Source organism: Fukomys damarensis, unplaced genomic scaffold, assembly GCF_012274545.1.
Source record: "Fukomys damarensis isolate Sample0158 unplaced genomic scaffold, DMR_v1.0_HiC HiC_scaffold_5, whole genome shotgun sequence".
Lineage (NCBI taxonomy): Eukaryota > Metazoa > Chordata > Mammalia > Rodentia > Bathyergidae > Fukomys > Fukomys damarensis.
Window position 1 is genome coordinate 5,431,701 of NW_022900917.1, and position 27,626 is coordinate 5,459,326.

At 45.8% G+C, this 27,626-nt stretch overlaps 1 protein-coding gene across 2 annotated transcripts in view; it reads right to left on the minus strand.

Annotated features, from left to right (window-relative positions):
- Col14a1 (collagen type XIV alpha 1 chain) overlaps positions 1-27,626 on the minus strand; it is a 161,684-nt gene that overhangs the window by 60,807 nt on the left and 73,251 nt on the right. For both annotated transcript variants that reach the window (XM_010619503.3, XM_010619504.3), the window contains exons 23-33: positions 25,313-25,429; positions 18,236-18,382; positions 13,799-13,855; positions 10,679-10,818; positions 9,760-9,883; positions 9,433-9,576; positions 8,283-8,447; positions 7,665-7,703; positions 7,302-7,440; positions 3,759-3,901; positions 2,214-2,323 (exon numbers count right to left, since the gene is read on the minus strand). In XM_010619503.3, the coding sequence (XP_010617805.1) occupies positions 2,214-2,323; positions 3,759-3,901; positions 7,302-7,440; positions 7,665-7,703; positions 8,283-8,447; positions 9,433-9,576; positions 9,760-9,883; positions 10,679-10,818; positions 13,799-13,855; positions 18,236-18,382; positions 25,313-25,429 (1,325 nt within the window). The remainder of the gene's footprint in view (positions 1-2,213; positions 2,324-3,758; positions 3,902-7,301; positions 7,441-7,664; positions 7,704-8,282; positions 8,448-9,432; positions 9,577-9,759; positions 9,884-10,678; positions 10,819-13,798; positions 13,856-18,235; positions 18,383-25,312; positions 25,430-27,626) is intronic.

Genomic DNA, 27,626 nt, shown 5'->3' on the forward strand with positions numbered 1-27,626 from the left:
GAAAGCCCCTCCCAAAAAACCAAAAAAAAAAAAAAAAGAGGAACTTTGCGGGGCAGGGCAAAATTACTGAGCAACACAAATTAAAATTATGAGAGTTACAGCAGCTAAAACTGCATTCCCACTGGAAGCAGACATCGCTTGCCAGTGAAACATCATCTCTTACATTGAAATAGTATTACTTTTACTTTTACTGGTCTTGTTACAATTTTTTTGTTTCACTGTTACAGAACAGCTGGAAGCACATGGACTTATACAAACCTGTATTTAAGTTTCACAAAGATAAAGGCGGTGTAAGTCAACAGTGAGGTTCTTGAGAGTCTTTTTCAAAAAGAGAGATGCCCGTCACTCAGGTGGGGAGGCCGTGCTGGAGGGAATCCACCCTGCCCCTAGCTTCTCTGAACACCGTTATCCTGTCCACAGGGGACAGAACTTGCTCCTCTGCTTCTGAGCCTGCAAATGTGCCTCACCATCGTCATCACACGGATCCCCCGCAGGGTGCCGGGAAGCCCAGCACACCCCCACCCATGCTCTCAGGACTGCTGGTTCGTGGGGAGATTATTCACGAGTTTAAAAATAACCCGCCTGTGCCTGGCCGCAACCAGCCTTTTGCTTTATGAAAAGAGACTTGCAACAGTTTCAGAAATATTTTGCTTCTTTGGTTGCACTTAAGGGTGTAACTATAATTATTAATTATCTGAAAGACACTTTGGGGCCACACTTAAAATTCAACATATAAAGAATAGAGCCAATTAAACATTGATGAGAAAGTAAGGGAGTGAAGTATTTATTCACTTACAAGTCCATCACCAAATCAAAGGTGATCTCTATAAGCTGAATTTGAATTAAGATTTTCCCTAAGTAAATTTCTTCTTAAGCAGTCAGTTACATGATAACATGATAAGCTTCTTTCTTTTTTCTTTTTCTTTCGTTTTCTTTTTGGTTGGTTGGCTGTTGGGCTTTATGAACACTTAAAAAGGAAGAAAGTTTTCCTTCATATGACTTTTAAAAGCTTGAAGGTTTGTAAGTTTGCAACAGATTTCATGAATCTTACTTCTAGGTATCTGGGCTCTGTCTGGTAAGGGAAAGATTACATTCACCTACGATGCATGAAGGATTCTTTGGAATGAGAATTACAAACCCATGCCAGGCTAAGATGCCAATGTCTCTTTTAACACTCATGAAATTGAAAATGCTTTTCATCTCCCCTGCAATTTTTCCTGTCTTGCAATAAACTGTAAAACCAAGAAAAAATCATAAGGAATTTGGTTGGTGAATAATATTAAGTCCAAAGAGCTGCCAACAGGATCGTTTTGAACAATAAATTACTAGATCTTCACCTCTTTCTCACGTGCTTTTCAGAAACCTTTACTTTTGGTTGTACAATCCCACGAAAAAGATGAGTTTCAATATGCACTTTTTCTACCATAATTACGTGGTGTGTAATTATGACATTCAAACCACAAGAAGTAGCCAAGCTGTATAATTAGCTGGATCCAACCGCATTCCCAGCCGTGAGACAAAAGCTCAGAGGAACACCACGAGAGCCTGGGTTGGAGTAAGTTCTGTCCCTCCCCAGTGGGGGCTCGCACTGCTGAAGAACCCAGAAGCCACAGGCTCATTACCGAGCACGAAGTCAACAGTAGCCAAGGGAAGGAATCGCACCCGCCCAGTGGTCCCCACTCTTTCTGAGATTGGAATGTTCACGAGTTCTAATCCAAGTACCAAGTTATTAAAACAACAGCAAGTAAAGTGTGATTTCCAACTATTTTTTCAGGGTAACTTTGTATTGCTTTTTGGGACAGGGTCTCACTATGTACTTCAGGTTGGCCTCAACTCACTATATGGCCCAGGCTGGCCTCAAACTCACAGTGATCCTCCTGCCTCAGCCTCCCAAACGATGGGATTACAGGGGTGTGCCACCACACCTGGCTCCAGGGTGACTTTTATGGCCGAGTATCTTGCACCTACATAAAAACACCAGAGCAGTCAGTCAATGCTGTCACATGCACTGGTGGCCAGGGAGACCAGTGACCATTTCTGCATCACACCGGATGACGCAGCAGACAGCAATGGCACATGCGGCCCCTCCGACATTGTTCCTCTGAGTGAACCTAGGCCTCCTCTGTCCCTCTCTCCCTGAGCACCTGCTTCACGGTCCCGACTCAGAGCTTCCAAACCAGAACCTCCAGGCACTGCTAACAAGCCCTACTAACCTTGTGAAAGCTCCCGTAGAAAATCTTCCTGATTTCTGGTCCTTCAAAAGTGACAGTTTGAAAATCACCGGTGTGGTCATAGTTGAAATATGTTAGAGTCTTCCCACCATCTGTTTAAACCAAAAAAAAATTTTTTTGAGAAACAATTAAGATAGGTGAATAATTTTTGCTAAAACTCAACCGTGAACGGAAAATAACACACCCATTGTTTTGAAACTGTTTAGAGCAAAGCAATGGTAATGAAGTAATTAACAGCCTCAGGTTGCTGCGGGCTTTTGGTTGGCCAGATTACCTGATTTCCCCATAGGGTGACGTGGGGGCCGAGGAAGACAGGCACACTTCTCTGCTGTGTACTCACATCCCCACCCATGACATGGGGTCCAACTCTCCCCGAACATGCAACCTGTGCTTCCCAGAGCAGCAAACAAAAGCCTTCTGATCTTGCCTCCTTATTTTTGGTACCAGGGATTGAACTCCAGATCTTGTGCTTGTGAGGCAGGCAGTGGAAACACTGAGCTAAATCTCCAGCCCTGATTCCTTCATATTTTTAAAATAGTAATATTTTCCTCACCGAGGCCTCCCTACATGACAGTTGAATTTTCCACTCTACATTCAAAAGGGACAGGCTAGTCTTAATGTTTTTCAGAGACTTTTTGTGTTGAAGTCCAGGATACATAAGGATTTAGAGGCACACACTTTTAGTCTAAGCTTTCCCTGAGTTTCAGTATCAGTGCTGAACCGTCACCATGCACTAGTTGTTGATTCTCTTCCCACACTGCAGGCTCCTTTTACAGATGACAATTGTGAATATGGTTAAAATATCCTCCTTGTCCACATGTCTGAGCTGGCACCTGGCAGTGCCCCCTAACTGTTGGTCCCTGGCTTCATTCTAATCTTGGGATTTACAAAACTCAGTGATGCTAACCCAAAACTTCTCAGTCCTCTGAAATGATCATCATCACAACAGCCCAGAGTACGACACTGAGAATCTTCCCTCACTGCTCCCTTTAACCTTCCCCTCCGGACACTGTGCCCTCCCGGGCTCTCTGCATGGGTTACATCCTCTTCCTAGATTCACCTTGCTGACCTAACCCAGTCCCACCACTCAAATTTCACACACACACACACACACACACACACACACACCAAACGCACAGCTCTAGCCCTGAGTTCTTCCCAAATACCCTGCTACCCATCTGACTTCCCTGGGGCAGCAGAGAGGCCCCTCGCATTCACCACACCCACATCCAAAACAGGACCTTCTGGCCTGTCTCTCCCAACAGATGCCCCACAGCCTCCCTGAAGTGCACTCTCCCGTCACACTCACTGCTGTGCCCCACAGCCTCGCGCTGGCACAAAGAGCGAACTTGAGGAATATTCGTGCAAAGAATGAGCAGCTACGGGAAGTAATCAACAGGTGCATGGCTCACTGCTTGGTGCCGCACACCTCATCAGTCCCTCTGCAGTCTGCATGGAACCGGCAAACGCAGGCCACACACACTGTCCATACACACATCCCAGAGTTACATACAAGAGTAGACTTACTGTCTAAAATGACCCCCACCAATGGGTCCGAGTTTTTATTCAAAATTTCCCAAAGGGCAAAGGGTTCCTGGGGCGTGTCAGGAAGAATCCGGAAGAGAAAGCTGATTGTGTAGTCAGTAGGCAATCCTTCTGGGTGTAAATACCTGAGGGAGGAAAGAGAAGAACGTTTCATCACATTTCCTTTAAAAGGTTTCCCTCTGATTCTAAAGTAAATATACTTTCATAACACAAGATTTTGAGAAACAAAAAAAGCGATTGCCATTAATCCCATCCAGATCCATTTTGATGTGGTACAAATTTCCTTCCAGTTTTTAAAGAATGCATGTTTGCCCAGTTTATACCATTTTGTCCCATTCTTTTCTTAGCATCATTTAATAAACATTTTCTATTTTCCTTACTTGTTTTTTTTTTTTAGTAGCATGGATCAAACCGAAAGCCTCACACACACTAGCCGAATGTTCTATCAGTAGCCCTGATTTTCTTACATATTTTTCAAACCATGGCATGTAATGGTGTCTTCTCTTGTAGGCTAGTTCATAATTTATGTACCAGTCACTTCTCACAGAGAATTTTAGTAGTTTCAGAAGTTTTGGTATAATAAATATGTGTCTCCACACCCCATTTGTACCCGTGTAGTTAGTTGTGCTTCTGTCTATGGTGAGGACTCCAATGCACATCTAGAACCACCTTCAAGAACGAAGACTCCTTTACCCCAGCCTGGGAGGACGGTCTGAAGGTCACTGTCAGACACCACGTTCCCTCTGCAATTGCCTCAGCTAGAGAAAACATCTCCTCCAGGGCCATGTCCCCTTTAAAGGAATCTCTTTCCATGTCTTGTCTTTGGAGGAGTTCAAGGACCAGAACTTCCAGTCCCAGGAGGACACAGCCTGAAGAATCTGGGTCCAACACTGTCTTAAAGGGTTATCTGGGGGTTTGCTGGTATTTTTCACCACACAATTTCTTCTCTGCCCTGCGCTGCTTTCTACTCTGCTTCCCATGACAGCACACCATCATCATCTTGGTGACTACTGGTGTCCTTCTGGGAATCTATGGGGGAGGCAACCTTCCAGAATCTTCCAGAACCTTCTAAAATCTTAGCTCTTTTTAGTACTTCTTTTACTCTCTCCAGTAAAGCAGTGCAAATCAGAATAGCCTTTCATATACAGTAAAACACATAATAGCTCTTAATTGAATGAATAAATTTGTAAATATATGGGAATTTACATGAGAACGGAAGGTTGCCTTGCACAGACAGAAACAAATATTTCATTCACTCATTTACGTTTTTTTATATTATTTATATTATTTAATTCATGTATTCAGCACTTGAGTGCCTATGAGACACCAGCTATAGTAACAGACATTCAAGACACATCAGCTAAAGAGACCGACAAAAAAGCCTGTTCTTGTCACACTGGAATTCTAGTAGGCTGAATTATATAGTATGTTAGGTCATACAATTCTGCTAAAAAAAAAATAAAGGCATAAAACATCTTAATAGAGATTGGTGGTGGATTATGAAACAATTTTAATAAAAGCCATCAAGAATGGCTCCTTGAGAAGCTTAAATCTGAGTGAAGCTGCATTGAGAAGGTTCGATTTGAGCAAAAACTCCAGGGAAGAAGCGTGGGGCGAAACAAGAGGCCATGGCTTGCCCGGAGAAGGGCGTCTCAGAGGACACCGAGATGGGTACCTGCTGTGTGGCTGGGGAAGACCGAAAGGGCGGGGAATGCCAGCCCGCAGGCCAGGAGCCTGGCCGGACTCACAGCTTCCAAGCGCGGTTCTAGCCGCTGCGTGAGGAGCAGTCCTTCAGGCGAGGCAGAAGCGAGAGGGCTGGGCTGAGTGGCAGGCAGCTACCGAGATCCGCGGAGTCTCCCAGGGCCCGGCCAGGGCGACAGCGGCGATGCCGCACAGGCCCGGCCTCGGGATCTCTGAGAAGGGACAGGCCCCGACCTGAGAAGAGTAACCCGGTACTGTGGCTCTGGCTCGCGAGATGCACAAGGGCAGTAAGTGAGCTGGCTCCTGAGGCGGGGCCCAGGTGTGACACGGAGCGAGTGTCTCCAGGGCAGATCTGCGGTGTATCCAAGGAGAGCCGCCTCGAGCAGGCAACCGGATGTGACGTAGGGCTGGGCCGGAAGTCGGGTCTCAGGAGGCCTGGCCTGGAGCTGGGGCTTCTGAGCCGCACAGGCCGGAGGGGCGGCCGTGCGAACCAACCGCGGACCCTGCAGCCAAGGGGCCGGTGTGCGCCAGAAGGCCGAGGACTGCGAATCTGGAGGAGGAAGTGGGGCAGCGACTTCCTAGCCTTGGAGAGATTTCTCCTTAGTAGTTTGCCTTGCGGGGCCCACACATTGTAAAATGTATCCCAAGGCAACGTGGGAAAAAAATCCTGCCTTAAAGGATCACGTGTTTTTTGAAAAGTGAACTATTTTTCTATAACAACAAATGTTTTAAATTAGTAGAAAAGTTCGAAGATTATTCCCTATAATAAAGCACAGCAAAAGAATGTGGGAAGTAGGGGAGGATTTAATAAAGACTATTTTAGAAAAAGAAGAAAGCTGCTGTAAATTGGACAAATAAATGTAAAATTCTAATGTGATCTCCCTTCCTTTTCCATGTCCACGTGCACAGTATGGCAAAATCCAGAAAACACAAAATTTTTCACAGAAACACTGACTTGTTTCAAGCAAAACCCATGTGGATTTAGGAGCTGGGGATTTAGCTCAGTAGTTCCGCTGCCTGCCTCGCCACGCAAGGGCCCAAGTTTGATCCCCAGTACCAAATCCAAAACAAACAAACAAAAAACCACGTGGATTTGGAATGCAACGCACCGCCCCTTCGCGCCAGGAACTCTGGGTTTCCTAACCTCGCAGCTGTGGTCTGGCATCACTACTTTGCCCCTACGTGGCTCCCCAGGCCTGCTCAGGGCAGCTGTACCTTCTCAGAGATAAAACCACTTGAACAAAAGCACCATCGTGAATCAAATCGCAGCGACACCACTGAGCAATCTGTGTGTTCCTACTCAAGGACCTGTTCCATCATTTGTAAAACTGAAATAATAAACTGGGCATGGCGGTGCACACCTGTCATCTCAGCACTCAGGAGGCTGAGGCAGGAGGGTCACCATGAGATCACTATGTAGCATGGGCTACATAGTGAGTGCAAGGCCAGCATGAACCACATAGCAAGACCCTGTTTCAAACAAGCAAATACCAAAAGCATAACAAAAACACATGAATAATAATGGCACTTACTTCACAGAGGTGTTTGGAGGTGAGAGCCCACAGAGGCACTTAAGAGTAATGCCCAGCGTACTGTAGTACAATATAAGTATCAGCTATTTTAATTTATTTTCTCAGATGAATAGATGCTAAAATTCAATCCGCATTATATATGAGTCTGGTGTTTTAAACAAAGAAATATGAGCGTCATCTGCTCTAAACATCATGGAAAATACTACCAAGAACAACTAAGCATATTTCAAATTGACACTTTTTAATACTGAGACCAGTAAGCACACAGTTAAGGTCAGCAACAGAAACGCACCTGGTTGGCTGGGAGACCAGGGCATCTTCGTGCAGCTGGTAACACGGGTACACGTTGAAGGTACCGGGCTCCATAGAAACCCCTTCCACCGATGAAAAATCCTTTTCAACCAAACCAAACATTTCCATCATCTTAAATCCTGAAAGAGAGAGAACAGAGGCAGGGAGGGTGGGAGGAGAGAAGCAGCAGGCAGGCACATTAAATGTCACACATTTTAAATAAAGGCTTTAAAAAATCCAAACACAAGGCCAAGGACAAAGCTCAGTACAAGTTCTGAAAAGCACAAGGCCCTGAGTTTGACTCCCAGTACCAAAATAATAATAATAATAATACATTAAATTTAAAAACTGCGATTTTGCATACCTGCAACATCAATGCCATCCTTGTGCACCATTGGACAGGCTGCAAAGCAAAACAAACAACATAAATCCTGACTTGGATATTTTCCAAACACCTTGTTTCCCTGCTGCTGGAACAGGAAATGAACACCATCTTGCCGGAAGTCAGCCCTGGAGCAACTCCAGGTCATGGCTGGGGTTTCCTCTCATTTTCTGCAGACTGACACACTCAACTGAGCCCTTTTAAAACCAAGAGGCCACCACTGCCTTCTCCTCTCCTGGGTCCAGTGGAATCAGGGACGCCACTGAGAGTGTGCTGGGAAATGACTCGTTCTTATGTATTCCCTGATAAGTGGGTTCAATGCGTTTTTGCAGGCTACTTCCTACACTTATTTAAACTCAGTAGCTTTTAAACATGAACTCTCATCTGTTAGTGGAAGATCTTTATCAACCCAAAACCCTTTACAGAGAGGAGGGCAGGTTTAATCCATCTGCTCAAAACCGTAACATTGATTGCCTGCATAACAAACAGCTCTGAAGTTAATACTATTTCCTCAGTCCAAGATGGGACTCATTCCTTAACCAATATTAGGCATTTCAGACTTTAAACAGCATGAGAGAGTACTCATCCCACAGAACTAACTTGCAGAGGCAGCTTCACAGACGAAAGTAATCAATTCGTCTTCAATTTTCTTAAAGGCGTCAAAGTCATCCACAAAGAAAACGTGGCGGGCACTGGGCTTGCTGCCAATGCTGACCAACTCCGAATAATCCGCGTCAGCCACACCAACTGCAAAAATGCTGTAGCCTGTGGGAGGAGGGAAGAGATTTTCCATGACTCTGAATCGCACAAAATACAAGTAACACAAATACAAGCTTTCGAATGTGCAAATGTTTAAAACGTGTTTATTGAGGGCAGCCAAGTGGGGGGGGCTCATTCATTCTTTACAGTTCATCAGGGCAGCGCTGAATGTTCGTATTTCATCCTGGGATCGTTATTCTATCATCGCCTAAAGAAAGTTTCCATTTTAAACAAATTTGGCCAAGGCTCCAATTCCTGCTGGAGACGAAACAGTTCCCGTTTGAGGAACATCTTTATGGTTGCATATTTTTAAGAGTTACTGTAACATTGATGGGATAAGGTACAGTTAGTTGAAGCATTCATTTCAGTTTGTTTTTCTTTGTTGTGTTTCAGAACTAGAGACTAAGATAGGCCTAGCAAGCTAGTCGTCATTCAAAGCTTGGCAAATAAATAGTAAACTACTACTTTATATTTTATATAACTTAATCTTCACAACAGTCCTAGGAGAATCTGTTTTACAGTTTGGGAGATGGAGGAGTTTCTGAAACGAGACTCTCTCCCTGCCTCTTTATAATGGTCCTTTTCCTTGTATTACATTTTTAAAAAAAATTTTATTGGTGTGCGTTCACATCACAGCTTGATCCATTTTATCTCCTTTTCTCCTCCCCTCCTTCCCATCGCCACAAAATCTCTCTCCCCATTTCCTACCCTCTGTCTTTTATTTTGCTCCTAAATCATTCACTGCATTAAACTTCATCATTACAGTTCCAGGTCATCCTGCACATAACAAAAGTATTCAAGAAAATGATCAATTCTAGTAAAACTGCATCATTACAGCTTTGTAAGCCAGAAGGCATTTTAAAAATCACATTTCTAGTTGAAAAAATAAAAGGCTTTGGAAAGTGAGTGAAGCTGGTGGAGCTCACTATACATTTGCATTTAGTAAACCGCAGGCCAACATCGCTACCAGGCCCTGCGCAGTGGTCCTCACCATCCGCCTGCATCTCCCTGCAGACTCTGTTCACCTCGTCCTGCGACCGCCCGTCGGTTATCACCACGATGACCTTGGGGATGCCTCTTCGCGTCCCCGCCTCGGGGGTGAACAAGGTGTCCCTGACGTGTTTCATTGCTTTTCCTGAAACAAGCATAGGCGACAATTCAATTTCACACCCTCGCGTTTTTGTTCTGCCGAAGGGAATAGAGTAGGAACCAAGTCCTTACATAAAAGAGAAACGTATTTTTTAACAATTTATTATGCCTCCAAAAAGGTCATTTCAGTAGTTTTTAATGGTTCCTGGAGGGGTGTTCTTGGCCTTACCTGTTTTTGTGTTTCCCCCTTTGTAGGAAATGTGTTTGATGGCGTCGAGAAGCGTCTCTTTGGATTTATAAGCATTGAGTTTAAATTCTGTCCTGGGGTCATCAGTAAACTGAACCATCGCCACCTGGAAGGGGAGGTGTGTGCACCGTTACACACGTGTGGACTTGCACTGGCAGAGAACACACACAGCAGCATGGCTGCCACCTACAATTTCAGTTTCTTCCTGAACCCATTCCACCTGAGAAGTCATGCAAGTCATACATCACACTTGAAGACAGGGTAAATGCTACATTCTTCCTACACACTTTTCAGGTACTGAAATTAATTTTTGAAATTAATTAAGTTTTACTTTCGTTTGAATCTCTCTCTACAGCATGGGACTTTTGCCACCACACTTGACGAGTGGTCAGTGGTTTCCAAAGCCTGTTACACGGACACATATCAGAGAATCGGGGCTGGATTTCTTATAAGAATTTCCGTTTGAAGCAACATATCAAGTAACTCTTACTATTCTTCCCATTTTGCAGATGAGCAAATCAAGCCATGGGGAAGTCAGTTGGCCATTTGCACAATATCCCAAGGGCTTGTCCATGACAAAAATAACAATTCAAGTCAAGTACGTTCTATTTCAAAATCTTTGCTCTTAACGACCACAATATGACCTCCCTCGCTTCATTTCCAATTTATCTGCTATCATCATGGGGAACTTTTGAGCTCTTTTTCATTAAATACCTTTTGCTTACTTTGCAGATCTGTGAAGCATACATTTTTGTTGAATAAATAAATTAGTTTCATGTTGCGCCTGACCTGCAGTGATATGTGACCACAAACACGTGTCCCCTGACAGGCAGCAGAATCAGAACTGGAGAAACAACTCCTGAAAGCACAGAATGCCTTAGGATCAATCTAAGCGCCTCACTTGCGTTCCGTCGGTGCCGATCTTGTCCAGGGCTCCCACGGTGCTGTACAGGAAGTTGATGATCTTGTTGAAATTGTCATCTCCGATACTCCAGGACCCGTCCACCATGAACACCAAGTCTGCCTTGGCGGCTTTACACACTGACAACCAAGAACATGTTGCAATCAGGGATGAAAGGAAAACTGTAGCTGTGGAACCGGGGGACATGGAACGGCTGCCGCTGGTAACGACAGCTCATTGCCACAGGACGAAACTGGTTACGGCTCATCTTCCGAGCATCACCCTGCTCACAGTCTCCTTCCCCATCATCTCTCTCTAAGGAATTTCAAGACAGAAGCATCAGCAAGTGTGCTCCCCTGTAACGGACCGGAAGGAAGTCTGAGCTCCCACTGACTCATCTTTTACTTACTGGGTCGGTAAGTTAATGTCTGAGGGATTCAAGCTCAGAAAGGAGGCCTGGGAGAAGCTACAATTCTGTGTGCATTTGAACGGAGGCCCTACTTGAAGTTGGACTCCAACGTTCAAAATTCTTTTTACACCCAGCACCAACCATGGATACGCGTCAAGAAAAGTCCAGTGACGCTAACACAGGGAAAACACCACAGGGCGTATGAGGGATATGGACACAGTCAACAGGACAAGAAACAAAAAATAAACCTACGCAATACCCATAAGACCAATCCCGCTGAAAGCTCATTTTGAGAGCCCTCCTTCAGCACTGAGGGCTGCTCTGGATTCGCTGTCTCTCTACCCTTCCGTTCCCGGAGACCATCGTGGTTGGTTCTGTTTTATGACGATGCAAAACAATTTGGCCTTCAGTAATCGGAATCTTTTGATCTTAGGCCAGTTGCACACAAATATTCTGTAAGACAATGTGTCTTTCTCCTTTCTTAAAAAAAAACAAAACTTCAGTTTCTATTTTATTCAGCACAATCCCATTCCCTTGAAGCTACTTATACTGTAAAATAAACCATCTCCAGATGAGAAAAATACCGCTGGGACAGTGAGTATCTGGTGAGGTCGCTCTCATGAGTTCTGTGATGTATAGCATTTTACAAATTTGTATTTTAAATATAATGCTGCAAAGAAAGACAAGATTAATTGTCTTTATTTTTAAAAGTCCTTTTTCCCCCCAAGGAAAGGTAAAAAAGGCAACTGAGTTTCAGCTTCAAAATGAGAGCAAATCAATTTTAGAATCTGTTAATGAAACATTTACATAAAGAATCAGAGAAAATGAATCATGAGGAAGTTGCCTTTGGGATAGGAAATAGTGTTTTTAATTTTCTTCTTTAAACTTTCTTTTACTCTTTAATGTGTGTCTAGTGAGTATGACTTCAGTAATAAAACTTTATGGGCTTTTAAATTAAGTACACTCAGAACAAACAGCTGAAAGTGAACAGTGCCGTCTAGCCGCATAGCCCATCATGAAAACCATCACGAGTACTTTAGAGCCAGTGCCCTACTGTGTCCATCTTTTCTCCCACAGATGCTGCCTAATCGCGTCTTCCAGGAGCGTCCTCCAAATGCTACTGAATCAACCCGGCCTCTCTCACCCACGGAAATCCCCACACTCAGAGCCCTCTGCTGAGTCGGCGTCAGGTGTGAGGATGGTCACCAAGCCGGGAGGAAGATTTGCCTTCCAGGAGGATGAACCTCAGAAGCTGCGGGGCAGCAGGGTGCGGCTGGGAGCCCTCGGGTGTTTGATTTTGCTGTTTCCAGGGAAAGATGCCGCACAGTGAGTGAGCGCTGTTCCTGGTAGGTGCTGAGTGTCTCCTTTCCTCTGATCCTCGCACCCTTACTTCCTGCCCCACCTGGCCCTGCTGACTTCCAGTCCTGCCTCCAGCTGCCGTCCTGCCCTCTCCTCCTCCTGCTTTTCCTCCGGACTCTGCCAAAGTGAGTGAGTTCTCCAACCAGCTTGCATCAGGGTATCGCCCTTCCTGCTACCTTCTCACGGGGCGGAGCCCAGACTCCCTGCCCCACGCGTCCTCCTCCCACCTCAAGCCTTCCTGGTTGCCTGTGACGCGGGTCCAGCCCACTGTGTCTCCCAGGCTCGCTCCGCAGATGCAGGCCGACTCCCCTCCTGAGTCACTGGCGCGGCAGTGGTAGTTACCCTACCTCCCGGAATAGACCGCACAGCCCTACCCTTGCCAGCTAATTATCTGCAGGAGAAATGAGCAGAGGGCAGCAATCACTCATTATTTCTGCATTCCCCGGCCTAGCGCGAGAGCTTAATATTTGGGTTAATGAATGTTCATTACTGGAATTAAATAACTTAATGATCAGTGCTTTCTTAAAAGGCTTTTTCTTTGCTTCTTTGCAGTATCAGAATCAAACCTGGAGGACTCCACTCCTGAACTACATCTCCATACCATGCTAACACTGCTACTAACCCTTTTTTAAAAGTTTGAGATACAGCCTCATTCTATTGCCCAGGCTAGCTTCAAACTTAGGACCCTCCTGCCTCAGCCTCCTGAGTAGTATTATAGGAATGTACCACCAGGCCTGGCCAGAGTATTAAAAAAAGAAAAAAATGACCTGCACAGCTCTACCAGCAGTGCTGGGAAACTGCTGGGAAAGGCTGGGAGGGGCCTGGGCCTCGATCCCCGGACCCAGTCTCTCCATGACTCCGGTTGCAAACCGAGCTGGACAAGAACTGGATCAAATGTCCCTTTATGCTCGAATTGAACCTAACCATTGGATTTGATTTGGTTCTCACTCAAGAATTGTGGAAGAATCGAGTTCGTGTACTGTGTTCGTGGCCCATTGGATTTCATAGCAAGCCAGGATACCACGGCCTTTGATTTCAGAATTCTAAACCATTTTCACTTACAAATTACACAGTTCTTCTTCCTTGGAGAAAACTTATTATGATACTTTCAATAAAAACAGTATTAAACAGATTCGATGAGGAAAATCTATCCTTGTGCATATAGAATTTATTAGTAAATGGGTATTTTTTAAAGAAAATTGCATCTTAGTTCTTAAAGCCCTGATAGGAAGGAGAAAATGAGGTAGCACAATGAATTTCTTTCATGAATACCTTGGGTTTAAGTCAATAAACCAACAGCACCAAAAGAAAACGCAGCTGGGATCGCATGGATACGGTTACTACCCCCTTACCTTCTCGGGCGGGTGGGATGGTGGGAGGGAGAGTCGGCGGCTGAGTAGGGTGGGACCCTAGAAAGAGAGGGAGGGGAGTGTCAGGGTGTCCTCCGGAGGGCAGGGCACAGAGGGGTGCTGGGAGTGCTTTCTGGGGCGTCCTTGCCGAGTGCCTTCCTTGGAGAATCGGCGACTCCTATGAGAGCCACAACCTGTGCACACTGCCTACCCCTCCCTCAACTGCAGACCAAGGCCCCAAAGCCACCGTTCTGCCACCATTCTGCTCTCCCAGCAGTGTCCGGACCATCGCTGCCAAGTACAAAGCGGTCCCTGTGTGGACTTGAGGCCGGAATCGCCAGCCCTGTCAGGTCCAGTGTCTGGCTGCATTCACGCACACCATCGGCTTCATTTGCAGCCCACCAGTGAGGCCTGACTGTCCTGTCCATCTTCCTCCCAGAGCAGCGCCCCCCATGCGGGGCCCCAGGATGCTGGTTCCCCATCCTGCACAGCCCCCAGCCAGAAAAATGTCTTTCTGCTCTGAGACCAAATGTAAAGCTGCAGTGTGTACAGACCATTGCAGCCTGGATGGGTGAGTGTGGTCTGATGGAGGGGCCTGAGACAGACCGCAGGGGTGGACCTCACACCAGCTTACCAGGCAAAGTACCCAAGGTGATGGAGTCACCGGGGACTCACAAAACATCACTTCACAGTGCATTCTCTTCTACTCCTCCTTGGCACAGAGATGTAAGGAGAGCTGAGAAAGTTTTCACTATCCCAGTTTGAAATCTGGGAAGCCCCCTGCCAGTCCCAGCATTCACAAAGGAGAGGTCAGCCTCAGGAAAGAGTAAGCAGGGCCGGGGATTTAGCTCAGTGGTTCTGGTGCCTGCCTCTCAAGCACAGGGGCCCAAGTTCCATCCCCAGTACCAAAAAAGAAAAGAAAGCAATGCAAGACTGAGGGATCTGTGTTCAGAACAGATCACTTGCCTGAAATGTTGTAGAGGGAATTCCCTCATCAGACAGGGCCATTAGAAGAGACCCATGTTAGGGGCTCTTCCATTTCTGAGAGCCAATAAAATAACATTATTTAAATAAAGAGATCCAATGCTATAGAAATGAAGTAACTGCACATTACTAATATGGAAAAATGTCCAAGGCTACTTCTTAGGCGAAATAAAGCATCTCAGGATACCAAGTGTTGGGGCTGGGGATTTAGCTCAGTGGTGCCACCGCCTGCCTCGCAAGTGCAAGGACCTGAGTTCGAACCTTCGTACCAAAAAAAAAAAAAAAGGATGCCAAGTTTGGGTCTAGATGTCCCCCAAAGCCTCATGTGGTCACAGGTTGGATCTAGAGTGTGTGCAGCTGGAATCAGTTCATGGTACAATGCTAGGCTCAAGGGCACTAGGATTGAGTGCTGCCCACCCTAAGTAGTCTGAATAAGATAAAAAGGGCAGCGAGACTCTGTTAACTCCCTTGTTACCTTTGCTGCCTTCTGTGTGCCATGTTGTTTCTGCTCTGCCAGCCTCGGAGGCAGCCGATTACGGACTGAACCTCTGTGAATCGTAAGCCAAATAAACCCCTTCCCCTCTAACTTTGGGTGTTGGGTATTTTGTCTCGACAATGAAAGAAAAGTAACTAACACACCAAGGGATAACCCCCTTTGTGAAAAAAAATTAAAGAATTCCTGGAAGGAAAGCTCAGGGTCAGAAGTGGGGATTTCTGGGAAGGGAGGATTGGAAGACGTGGAGATCAGTACAGGGTCTACATGCTGTGATGCACTTCTGCTGTGCTGTACGGAGACAGAGCTGGCATCACTTTCTAAAAGGTGATTTTCTTTTTAAGCTAAAAAGTTCCAAGAGTAAAAACAGCTGAGAAATCTTAATACTAAAACTAGGGTTGTGAGACTTTTTCTTGAAAGCACTGCAGAAAGCTTTCAAAACCAGACTCATTCATCTTAAAATCGGTGGACGGTGCCTCGTCTTCCCTAATGCCAAAGGCTAAAGCATGTCCCAAATGCAGCCAATAAATCAAGAGCCCAATCAATGAAGGGCTAGGGCAGCGGATCAGGACCTCTGGGTGGAACATCTGGCCACAGACTCTCGGTAAGAAGAGCTGTGCTGGAGCAGACGTTTGTCTTCCCGATACGGCATGCAGATGTCCCGCGTTCAAGAGAGTGAGGGCTGTCAGAGTCTAAGGAACTGGCTCGGTCTGGGTTGCTTCATGGGTTGGACCAGAGCCAGCGGGTGGAAGTTTACAAGAAGACAGATGTCTCCAAATCAGGAAAACGTTTACCTCTGGCAAGGCTGGCCCAGCTGGAGTTAACCTTACATGGTAGTTCACTAACAGTTGGGGGGCTCAAGCGAGGAGGTCTTGAAATAGATTCAGGGTCACAAACCAGAACGTTCGTAGCGGTCAGGCAAGCAATGACCATGAACAATGAACGTAGTCTACAAAGGCCAACGTGCAGGCGCTGGCCAACGAGCTTGCACTTAATTGGTTCCAGCAGATTGGCACCAGGAGGATACATGGGCCCTGTGTTGCAAAATGTTTTGGGTTTTCAAAAAATATTTTAAAATTTAGAAAAAAGCAAAGCTCAGAGAAAACATGTCCGATCGAGACAGATCTAGCTTTGTGGCCACCATGAGGACAAAGGGTCCTTGCTCAGCAAGATACCGGTTGCAAAGCTACGCCTTTCCTGTCACCAGGGGCCGGGAGAAAGCAGAGCTTTAATTTTATCGCTGAGCTGAGAGAGGCTTGGAGGTGTTGAATGGCACAGGTCACAGTGCTTAAAACCAGCACAACAGGCTCGAGCACACCTAGGGAATGGCCCCTAAGTCTTGCATACCACCAAAGTCTTCCTGACTTCACCAGCTTATTTTGTGGCTCCATAAGACAAGATTCTACTCTGCAACAGAGTACACTGTGCTGGGGGGCACATTCTACAGCGGGGATAACCGCCAAGGCACACGCTAGGGGAATAACCCAGGTGCACAAGAGTGCCTGTCATGTGTTTCCACTTGCATTAAATGTCCTACAAGGCAGATGTATATGAAACAAAGTAGAGAGGCGGGGAAGGGGACAGGCTGTGCGTGGACAGGGAAGTTTTCTTTGGGTGGAGAGAAGACACTGGATTCTGGTGATGGCCATAGGACCCTTTACATGTACTAAAGAAGTCACTGAATTTTATACCTAACCTGCACTTTCATTTCATGGCTTATTAACTACCTCCAAAATGTATGTGTAAGCTGGGCCTGGTGGCACACACCTATCATCCCAGCACTCGGGAGGCTGAGGCAGAAGGATCACTGTGAGTTCGAGACCAGCCTGAGCTACCTAGTGAGGTTCAGGACAGTTTCAACTACGTAGTGAGACCCTGTCTCAAAGACAAAATCAAACAAACAAAATGTATGTGTAATATAAAGTTTTGAATATTTTTGTGTTCGGAAATAAAAATTTTTATATTATAAAAAATTAGGTAAAGCATTCAATATATTTTCTTTTCTTCTTTTTCAGTACCGGGGATTGAACCCAGGGCCTTTGCATTGAACTACATCCCCAGCCCTTTTTATTGTTTTTATTTTGAGACAAGTAGTCACTGAGTCATTAAGTTGCCCAGACTGGCCTCAAATTTGTGATCTTCCTGCCTCAGCCTCCCAGACAGCCGGGTTTATAAGCCTGTGCCACCACACCCAGCTGTGCGCTCTGTCGATGATGATTTCTTTCTGCATGAGTCAGAAAGGCTGAAACATCTACACGAGACTTACCCTTCTTAAATGCCATGTACACGACAGCAGGACTAAGAAAGCCCCTGCCCACTCAAACATAAATCCTCAGCGATTCCAAGGTTAAATTCCAGATGCGGAGTTAAGCACACAAATGACCCCCAGAACTCACTGAGATGGAAACCACGTTCATGTCCGTGGCCTCCAGGGCAGGGATTCTCGATTAAAAGCCCTTCCAAGAATCCGACACCCTCCTTGCTCTTTGGAACAAGTAGAAAGAGCTTTGTTCTCGTTTTATACTTTGCCTTTGCCTTCAGGGGATGAGATCTGCAGCCAGCTTGGGAAAGCACAAGAGCCCTCAAGTAGGCCCCCCTCCCCTGGTGGCCACACTGCTTGAATGTCAGGACCGAGGCCTCCAACTCCAGGGCACCCCTACACGCCACCGTGTGTCCCTGGGGGTCCAGATCACAGTGCAGCCATAGTTTCCAGTGCCCCGAGTCACGTGACTTAGAGCCACGTGAAACACGCAGCAGAACGGGGAGGCCCTGTCCTCATGACGCCAGTGGGCCTTGTGCAAGGAACCCTGATCACATCAGAAGAGCAGCACTCGCATGACACAAATTCCTAGGTGGCGGTCGCTGACATTTTTCTAAATGGAGTGAAGTTTTAGATCCAAAACAGGTGCCGGCCATGCCTTCTGTTTGTGTCCAGGGACCAGAGGAGCAGACATTGAACTTACGTGTTCTCTCAATTATGCTCACACTCGGCCCCTCTAGCTCCTGGAGCTTGGTGTAAACGCTGATTTTATACTCGGAATCAGGCTGAAGTCCGTAGAAGCAGTGTCTGTTTGTCCCTCCTCCCACGGTGGATTCTTGCTTTTGTGTATCTGTAACAAAGACGAAACAGACATATACAAAAGCTTTTGGAGAAATCACTGGCATTTATTTGACTTGCTTCTAAAAAGCATAATATGCACGGTCTCCATCAGACGACTCCACAATGAATTATCCTTGTTTGAAGTATATTTTCCAAAGCTATAATATACCCACTGATTTTTTTCTGTTAAAAATCACATCCTATTCCACCACCTGCCTCGCAAGCACAAGGACCCGAGTTTGATCCCTGGAACCAAAATACAAACAAACAAAAAATCACATCCTATATGAATGAAAATAAAACTTACTATTAAGAATCCCAAGGTCACGTTTCTGAGCAGAGACCTATTAATGCACACAATCACATGCACGATCTAAACTGGCCTGTGCACAGGTGTGACTGTATCTTTACTTCTTGTAAATGTGAACTCCCATGTATTCAGCACAACTCTTCCGCACACGGGCCCGTGATGACAGAATGACAGAAAAGGACAGATGCTGTTCATTTCACTCAGATTACTCTTGTCCAACAGGGCGCCCCTCTGGCTGGGGGTCTAAGATCCGGCTGCCACGACAGAGGACCCAGGCAGGCTCGGCAGACCCTCGCCCTTCTGAGCAGGAGCTGCAGGGGCTCGTGCCTCGTCCTTGGGTCCAGATGGTCCAAAACCGCCACACGGGCAGTTGGGAGTCCCCAGACGGCCCACTTACTCTTCCGAGCCGGATTTTAGCTGACACTCATGATTTCTCTCCATCACAAGGACACTCGTGGGGAACTCCGAGACCCTCTCCCGACTCCCAGGGTGCGCCCCGAAATGCTTTTCTGCTCTTTAAACTCACACAGCAAGAAATAGGACACGGTGTGAATCACACAGCCACTCCTGTCATGGCCCTCTTTCTGCCTTCTCCACCATGGCAGAGCCGAAACAGACTCTGGAGGCTCAGAGAACCGCTGGGCCCTTTCTTCAATTCCCACATCCATGGGAATCTGCTCGGCTCTCGGGGAGGAGTGGGAGGAGGTTGGACGGAGGATGCTCCTGAGGGCTCACTATCTGCGTGTGTGAATTAACAACCCACCCAAGACAGCGATGAACCACAGCTAACGAGTCCTGGGCAGGTGCCAGGCCACAGCCTGAGGGTTTTATTTGTCTTAACATTTACAGCTACCCACAACTCAAACATAAGAAATCCAAGACCAGAAGAGCTAGTGGTTCCCAAGTCCATAACTCAGTAGCAGAACTAAGGTTTAAATTCAGAATGGTAACACCCACTCTAAGGGGATTTTACTTTGATTTCCAGTGGTATATCATAAAATAATATAAATTAAATACATAGTTTTTCAAAATGAAATAGCCTGAGGGCTTTATCACTCCATCAGACATGGCCTACTTTGATTTTAATTAGGAAAAAGTTTCAAGTGGGTTTTCTTGTAGGGACAGAGTATTTATTTCTACTACAGTGGCTGTGAATAAAAAGATGAATCATGGTACCATGAAAAGAACAACCAGTCAAATTTCCTTCTAGATGATTTTCTCACCCCTAAATTGTCTGTTCAGTTAAAGCTTTGCAAAGCTTACTTTCTAGAAGTTTAAAATCTACTGTTAACTCCGTAATTAAATACATCACACATATTATTTAATATGTGTTCAAAATAACCATCCACTCTTCAAAAATGTTATTGGCAGAAGAGTTTATTAGACATAAACAATGTATATGAAGCGTGAATTCAGACCAGTTCCTTTTAAAAGTGCAAACCGTTAAAATGTCCAATAATTTTTGTCTGTTTAGAAAGTATAGTGCTTAGACAAGCTTCATTCTATATTTTAATGTACATATTAGAACAACACACACGTATATTTCAGTATGTATACATCAGAATAAACATATACATCATTTGGCCATGGAAAAATCCTGACCTTTAAAAATGTAACTAAATTAAAACCATGTGGAAATGAAATTGAAATTTATTTTTATATACTGCGAGTAGTAAGAGATTCAGAAGTAAACTTCACAATGTGATCTTTATTAATATATTTGTTCACAGTGAAGTATTTTCTACAATCTTTTTAATGTCTTCTATAAAATGACAAACTAAATTGGTGAAGTATTTGTGAGATTATGTGTTTCTACAAAGACAGGAAGTAGGTTTAGTCAATCCCGAGTTCTGCTTGGCTGAGGCCCACGTTCAGCCTGTGGCCCCCAGGGTGAGAACGCCCACATGACTGCCCCTTTCTGACAAGGCCTTGGCCACTCTTCCCAGCCTCGTGGAAGTCTTTGAGAGCCACCCTTACCCACACACGTCCGGAGACCCGTGACCCATCACACTATCAGTGTAAACACGAGCTTTCCAGGGACGTTGCCGGGACCCCGCTCTAGAAATACACTTTCTGCCTTTTCCTACTTCTTGTGGCTATCCCTGCACTTTGAAAAAAGACCCTTGAAACTAGAACCTTAATGGATCTTACTTTTAAAAATAATAAGTCTATAACCATTGGAAAACTGGAGCAGGCGCTGTAAAATTAATGGCAAACGGCATGTGCTGGACTCCCAGGGCTGACAGAGGGGCTGCACGGGAGGGAGGCACCGTGTTGCTTTTGGCAAGGAACGTTCAAGTCCAGTGGCTTCGCCTTAAAACAGAACTTAAAGTGATCAAATGATGACTGATTTCTTCAACCCTTTATGCCAAGAACAGAAAGTTATTTTTTGGAACAGGAGAACTTCTGTCTTCGTTTGTGCATTCATTCCTACTCTAGGAAGCCAAGCTAAATTATGCTCTCTGGATTCCAGCCATGTTGCTGATAATGCCACCACCCCACCACCCCAAAATGCTCTGTGACAGTTCCTGCAAACCACGAGCAAAGGTATTCAGGGTCCACGTAGCAACTCGGCTTGAATTTTACGCCCTAAGTACTTCCACTCCCCAGAGCGCCCCAACATTCCGACCCTCGATCGAAACGATGCTACTTCAGAAGTTAATCTTGGAAAGAGGCTTTATGATTTGTTCTCTGGTACTGGATGAGGTTAGCTCTAAACTCTGCGGCAAATGTCTACAGCAACTGTTAACGGATGCTATGGCAGAGTGACCTTTCAACACCGAACAGAGCACAGTTCGAGGGGCCCCGAACTGAACTCTTCTCTACGCCAAGCTATGGGGATTGGAGAGGGGTACACGCCGGGGTCCTAGTGGCACAGAAATATGTGGATCTGAAGGGAGCCTTATATCTGATCTCAGGTTCTGAGTCAACTAAATAATGATGGAAGAGGGGCAGAAAGCAGAACCCTCCTAGAACTAACCACCACTCTACTAGGTCTGAGCCACCAAGACCTCCCGAGAGCCTCTTGCTTCGGTCCACCCCAGAATTAACCAAAAACCTGTCACAGAACTTGGCAAGACGGTGGCCGGCAGACTTGACTTCAGTCTCTCCCAAGAGGACCTTGTCCTTCTGGTAATCTCTTTCTCTTTCCTCTGCCACAAAAATGCCGTAATGTTGACAGAAGTAGAAGACATCTGCTGTCTTGGCCGGTCCCACACCCAGTCCCTCTTTTGTGGGTCTCTCTGATCTGGAGAGGAAAGAACACCACCCACTCTGCTCACCACCACCACCAGGCCCAGGGTGGACGCAGCCAGATCCATCCAGCAGTTTTCCATGTCTGTGAGCTCAGTAACAGATTTCGGGGCACATGACCCGAACTGGCCAATATGAGTCAGCACCTGGACTCCCGCTGGGAAGTTCTGTTTTCGCTGTGGCTGGGAATCTGGAAGCCTGATGGTGTCATTCTGGGTCTGACTGGGGCCCGGCTTCAGGGTGGAGCCTGGCAGGGTGGAGCCAGACTTCATCTTAATGACATGGCCAGAACGCCTAGATCCAGATAAGCCTGAAGGCTGATCTTCTAGACTTCTCAGGTCGTGCGCCAATAAACGGACCCTTTGCTTAAGCTTCCTTCATCTGGTTTTCTAGACACGCAACAAACAAACTTGCACAACTTGGCTGGAACACTTCACCTACAAGAGCCTCGGAAATGTGCAGGCAATTGCTTCCCTTGACAATGGCACATGAAGTGACCAGAGAAACTGAAACCCAGAGAAGACAGTTGATCAGCAGAAACCATCTGCTAATGTCAGGCCTGAATAAAAGTGTGCCTGGGCAGGCCATGGGAAACAGAAGAGGACAAACACCACCCAAACAACCACAGGAATACGGCCCAGGCATTCAGAGTCAGATCAACCAAGGGTTCATCTGGCACACAGAGGAACTGGGTCCCATTCTCCCTGGCATCGCCTCTGGCTAGGTTGGGAGGATGGCAGCGTCTCAGAGTCTGCAGCGCACAAGTACCCCACAGAAGATGTCAGAGTCAGAACTCCGGGGCCAAGGAAGAACGAGAGCCTTCCCGCCAGTCCTTCAGAGACTCCCACCGTGCCTTTCAGCCCCAGAGTCGGCTGGCCTTGGACTGAACCCACCAGAACTGTGAGCCAGGTAAGCCTGTGCTCCTTTAGGTTGCGAGTCTTGGGATTGTGACTCCTCCATGGAAAAGACTGAATCAGAATGGGGCCTGTGTTTCTCTAGGATACAGAGGCTCAACCTAACTCTTCCTTGCTCCAAAGCTGAAAGACCAGGCCTTGATCTAAACTGTGCACCTGAAAGCACCTCGGCACATTCTCTGCCACACCCCTGCATGCTCTCCAGCACCTGTGTCCCCCCTTGAACCCTCAGTCAGGTTGTATTGCTGAGAAATGCTGTTCAGCCAGATGACTGGGCCAACAAGACATAGACTAACTTTTCTCACAACTCTTTGTCAGCTAGAAGTGCTGATGAGAAGTACATGGAACAACATTCCTGCATGTTCTTATGTCATCGAGACTAAAGGCTCAGCCCAGAGGTTTCTAGCAGCTAACAAGATGCAGAGAGTATAAACTAACTTCACCGGAAGACCACGTCACATTTATGGGCGTGCATGCACGTGCATTAGAGTTTAGGTCTGAAATGCCCCCCGAACCTCACATGTTTGGAAGGTAACTGGATCAGGGGGCACCAAATCCACTGATGAGTCCATGGCTGAATGGCTGCTGGGAGGTGGGGCCTGCTTGGAGGCGGTCACTGGGGACATGACCTAGAAGTGTGCTCGTGTCCCGCTCATCTCTCTGCTTCCTGGCTGCCATGGCGGTGCAGCTGCCTCATCCATGCCCACCCACAATGCATTTCTGCCTTGGAGCCAGCTGACCTTGGACTGAACCCACGGGAACTGTGAGCAAGATAGACCTGTGCTCCATTACTTTGTGGGTGTTGGGTATTGTGTCTCTGTGATGGGAAAGCAGCTATAACAATATATGGCCTCATGTTTTGGCCAGCAAAGATCTTGGCCTCAGTAAGGACTTCCTGTGGTTTTAGAGTATTAGATCAATGTTATCAGATACATTAATCGTGTCCTCTGATAGACAATGCCACTGTCAAATCGCTGAATAAAAAATACTTACAGATCCTACTAATTCCATCAACAAAGCTACTTTTGATGCGTCCTTTTGCCATTCTCTACAATTCTAATCTTTAGGAAAGGCAACGAATTGCCACAGGACCTAGATTCCTTCATTTCCATTTCTTAAATGTTATAAATGGACAAAAATATTGTGGGTTAGTTTAAGAGTGTGATTACTATACTTGGTATTTTTTTTTAAACCAAAAAAGTACTACTAAATGTCAACCCTTCTATATGAAAGTGTGACCTACAGATATATAAAGTATAATTCAAGATTGCCTAGTTGTGTCAGATAGTCACATATCTTTCATCAAGTTCTGATTAAGATTCCATAAATCATACTTAATACGATCATAATATTCACATATTGTGTCCTGATTTTCTTTTCCTTACTGCTCATTCCATGTTGGGCCATTTCCCTGCGTCTAACTCACACCACGGCTAAACCAGCATAGGGAACCAAGGAAGTGACGTCACTGAAGTAGATGTAGACACAAGACGAGATCTTGGCAGGACTGGAGGGAGATTCTAGAACGTTCCTCCTACTTCAGTCCATATTCTATAGGGTCCTACATCCAAATGGTGTCAGTGCTCTCCCATACTGTGCTCTCCACTTTATGGACTGCATCAAAAGTGGGGTTTATGGATTTTGAATGCAGACACAGCCAAATATATGGGTTAGGAACCCCAGTCCTATCTGGATCTCAATTAAATGACTCCTACTTTTTTTTTTAAGTGGAGGAAACCCAAATCATTTGTTGGGAGAGAAAAGGCTACATTTTTAACAGCTTTACTATCAAGTTTGAACATCCTTTTTTTTTTCTCTTGAGATTCTCCACCATCTCCTGTGATTCCCCCACCAAGGATCAAGTATGTCTCTCCCACTGTCTGTACACATGGCATTAACGTACCTTTCTCTTTTTTTTTCATTTTTTGAATACTGTCCATACTCATACTGTAAAAAGATGAATGGGCCTTAGACACTCATTTTTGGGGAATCAAGTTTTTGTTGTTTTTGATAGTTTTGATGATGAGGAAGAGAAATTTTAGGGTCTCACTTGGGAGTGAGGCTTCAAGTAAGCATACTCGAGGCTGTAACACCAAAGACCTTGTTCAGAACAACATACATACACAGCACCCTCTCTGGAAAGGGTTCATCACCGACTCCCCACTCAGCAGACCATGAAACAGTAAAATCCTTCAAGTCACAGCCGACACCCCAGGGGCGAGCACCAAACTTCGGCATCATTTAGTCTGGGCTACGCAGCTCCCCTCAGCCTAGGCCTCACCAAACCCTAAAATCCGGTCCTATGGCCACTGCCATCAGCGGACCACAAAGCAGAGCCCTGGAGAGGTTAAGTCATTTCGGTCACTCTGTGAGAGGCTCCAGTCTACAAGGCCTGTGCGCTGCCCTGCAATATGGAAAGAACCGAGCACACACGTGCTGGGCAAAGCTCAGGTGACCTTCTTACCCTGGACGGATTCTATGACGATCCTGTAGGCTGTGGCATGGCGTTGCACTTGCCACCGGGCGCACAAGCTGGTCATTTCTACCTGGTGTGCTTGGAGCTCGGTCACACCCAAGAACACTGTAAGGAGAGAGACATACTGTGTCATGCCACAGACGATGCCGAGACGTCTCTATGCCTGAAAATTATTTATGGTAGCATTACCATTCAAATCGCTACACTCGGAGGTGGGAAACCTATCGACTCATGATAAGTTGGTGCACAGAAGATAACTTTGGATGGTGAGAAAATAATTTGCAAAACGTTATGTATGGGTTTTTAAGTGGAAAGGGAAACATATATATGTTCACAGGAAAAAGACAGGATGCAGTGGATGGGGAAGCACTGAGTGGTTTTTATCTTCCCCTTCATTTTTCTTTCTATACATAGTCAATTATGAACAGATACTGTTTTTATAATGAAAATGGTTACAGTACATCTTTGTCAACCAATGAAATACATGAAGTAAAGAGGATGATGTAGGGCCAGGGATTTAGCTTAGCGGTTCAGTGGCCTACCTTGCAAGCACAAGGACCCAAGTGCAATCCATGGTACCAAAAAAAAAAAATTCACAAGGGCTGCCCTTCAAAATTTAACTAAGACTATGTGGTATTCATCCTTCTATGCCTCACTTCTTCCATTTACTCTAAGGCCTTCCAGGATCACCTGAATTACCACAAGGGATAGCATGTCGTCCTTCACGGCTGCATAGTATTCCACTGTGATCTCATTCATCTGGGATTCTAACAAAGTCGACCTTGCAGAAGTGGGGAGTAGAAGGGTGGGTACCAGGGCCTGGAGACACTGGGCAGTGACGGGGAGAGGTTAGCCAATGGCCCTCAGTGAGAGTGAGCTAGAAGGAACCATTTCCAGCGTTTGATTGCACAGGGCGGGGGCAGCTGTAGTTAATGACAACACATTGTCAGATGAGAGGGCTCTGAACGTGATCGGCACAAGGAAAGGACGAGTATCTAAGTGAAAGATGCTAATTACCCAGATCTGGCCATTTCACAGTGTGTGCAAGTGTGGAAGCAGCACACTGCACCCCATAAATCTCTGAAGTGATTTAGAAAAACTAAGCAACATATGATTAAATATTTCTGAAAGTGTTAAAATGATAGAATTTGCACATATAACACACATTCTCCAAAAATACATAGATCCCTATTAGTCTTAGAAAACTGATATGTGAAAATGATTATTTTGTGAACCAATAAAAATATCGCTCCTCCAGGACACAGGAGAGAAATCGCTTGGTGTTTCTCCTTTAGATCCAAACAGGAAAAAGCAGAAAATTAGTCTTTATCCTCCCTAGTGATCCCTGGTTCCCATTCATATAATTTTCTTACTTCTTTTTTAGCTAACTCATAAAATAAAATTATCTTTTAATTATTCTTTTGCAAGATGGCAAAACACTCGTATTACTCATAATTTATATCTTTATATTATTCCTTTCCATTAGAGTAGAAAGGGGAGACTTTTTTCCAACAGCCCATTAAATTAGATGCACAACCACGGGAAATTCATAATGATTTCTATAACTAAACTAAAATTTTTCAAAAACATATTAAATTGAGTTCTTTTCATTATGTGAGGTTATTTTGCCTAGGAGAAAGAGAGCCGATGAACAACGAGCTCATTTAAATTTTACTCTAAGGACGTGAGTATAAAACAATTGAAGACTTTCAGTCTTTTACAGTAGGTGTGGAACCCTCACCATGTTAGGGGAGGAAAAAGAAGAAAGAGGGAGGCAGGGAAAGGATAGAGAGATGAAGCGAACAAGTGGAGATTCTGGCAGGGAAAACATCAGGAGACAGAAGAAGCGACACGGAGGAGGCACCGCGCAAAGGAAGACAAATCAAACTTGAGCAGGAGCGAGGACAGAAAGGTGGAGACCGGGGTGCGGGCCTGCAGTGGCCCAAGGAGAAGCCCAACAGGGCACTCCAGCACCAAGCACGAGCTCAGACCCGGGCCAGAGGCTCCGCAGGTCTGCAGATGCACAGAGCATTTCTTCTGAGAAGCACAGTATCCGGTATCCGCCTTTGACCTCAAAAGACTCCGCAAGAGACAATTCAGGAAGACGCCTTTGTAAAAGGACTGGGCTTCTGTGGAACCCGGGGTGACTCGGGGTCCGGCTCAGCAGAGGCCCTGTTCTTGCCCTGCTCACCTTGCTCCTGTTCGTCAGATCCGTGACTGGACTGGGGGTGGGGCAGGGCGTGTGCCAAGGCCGTGAAGCTCAGTTGTCACAAGAGCGACAGTGAGCACACCCGCAAACAAG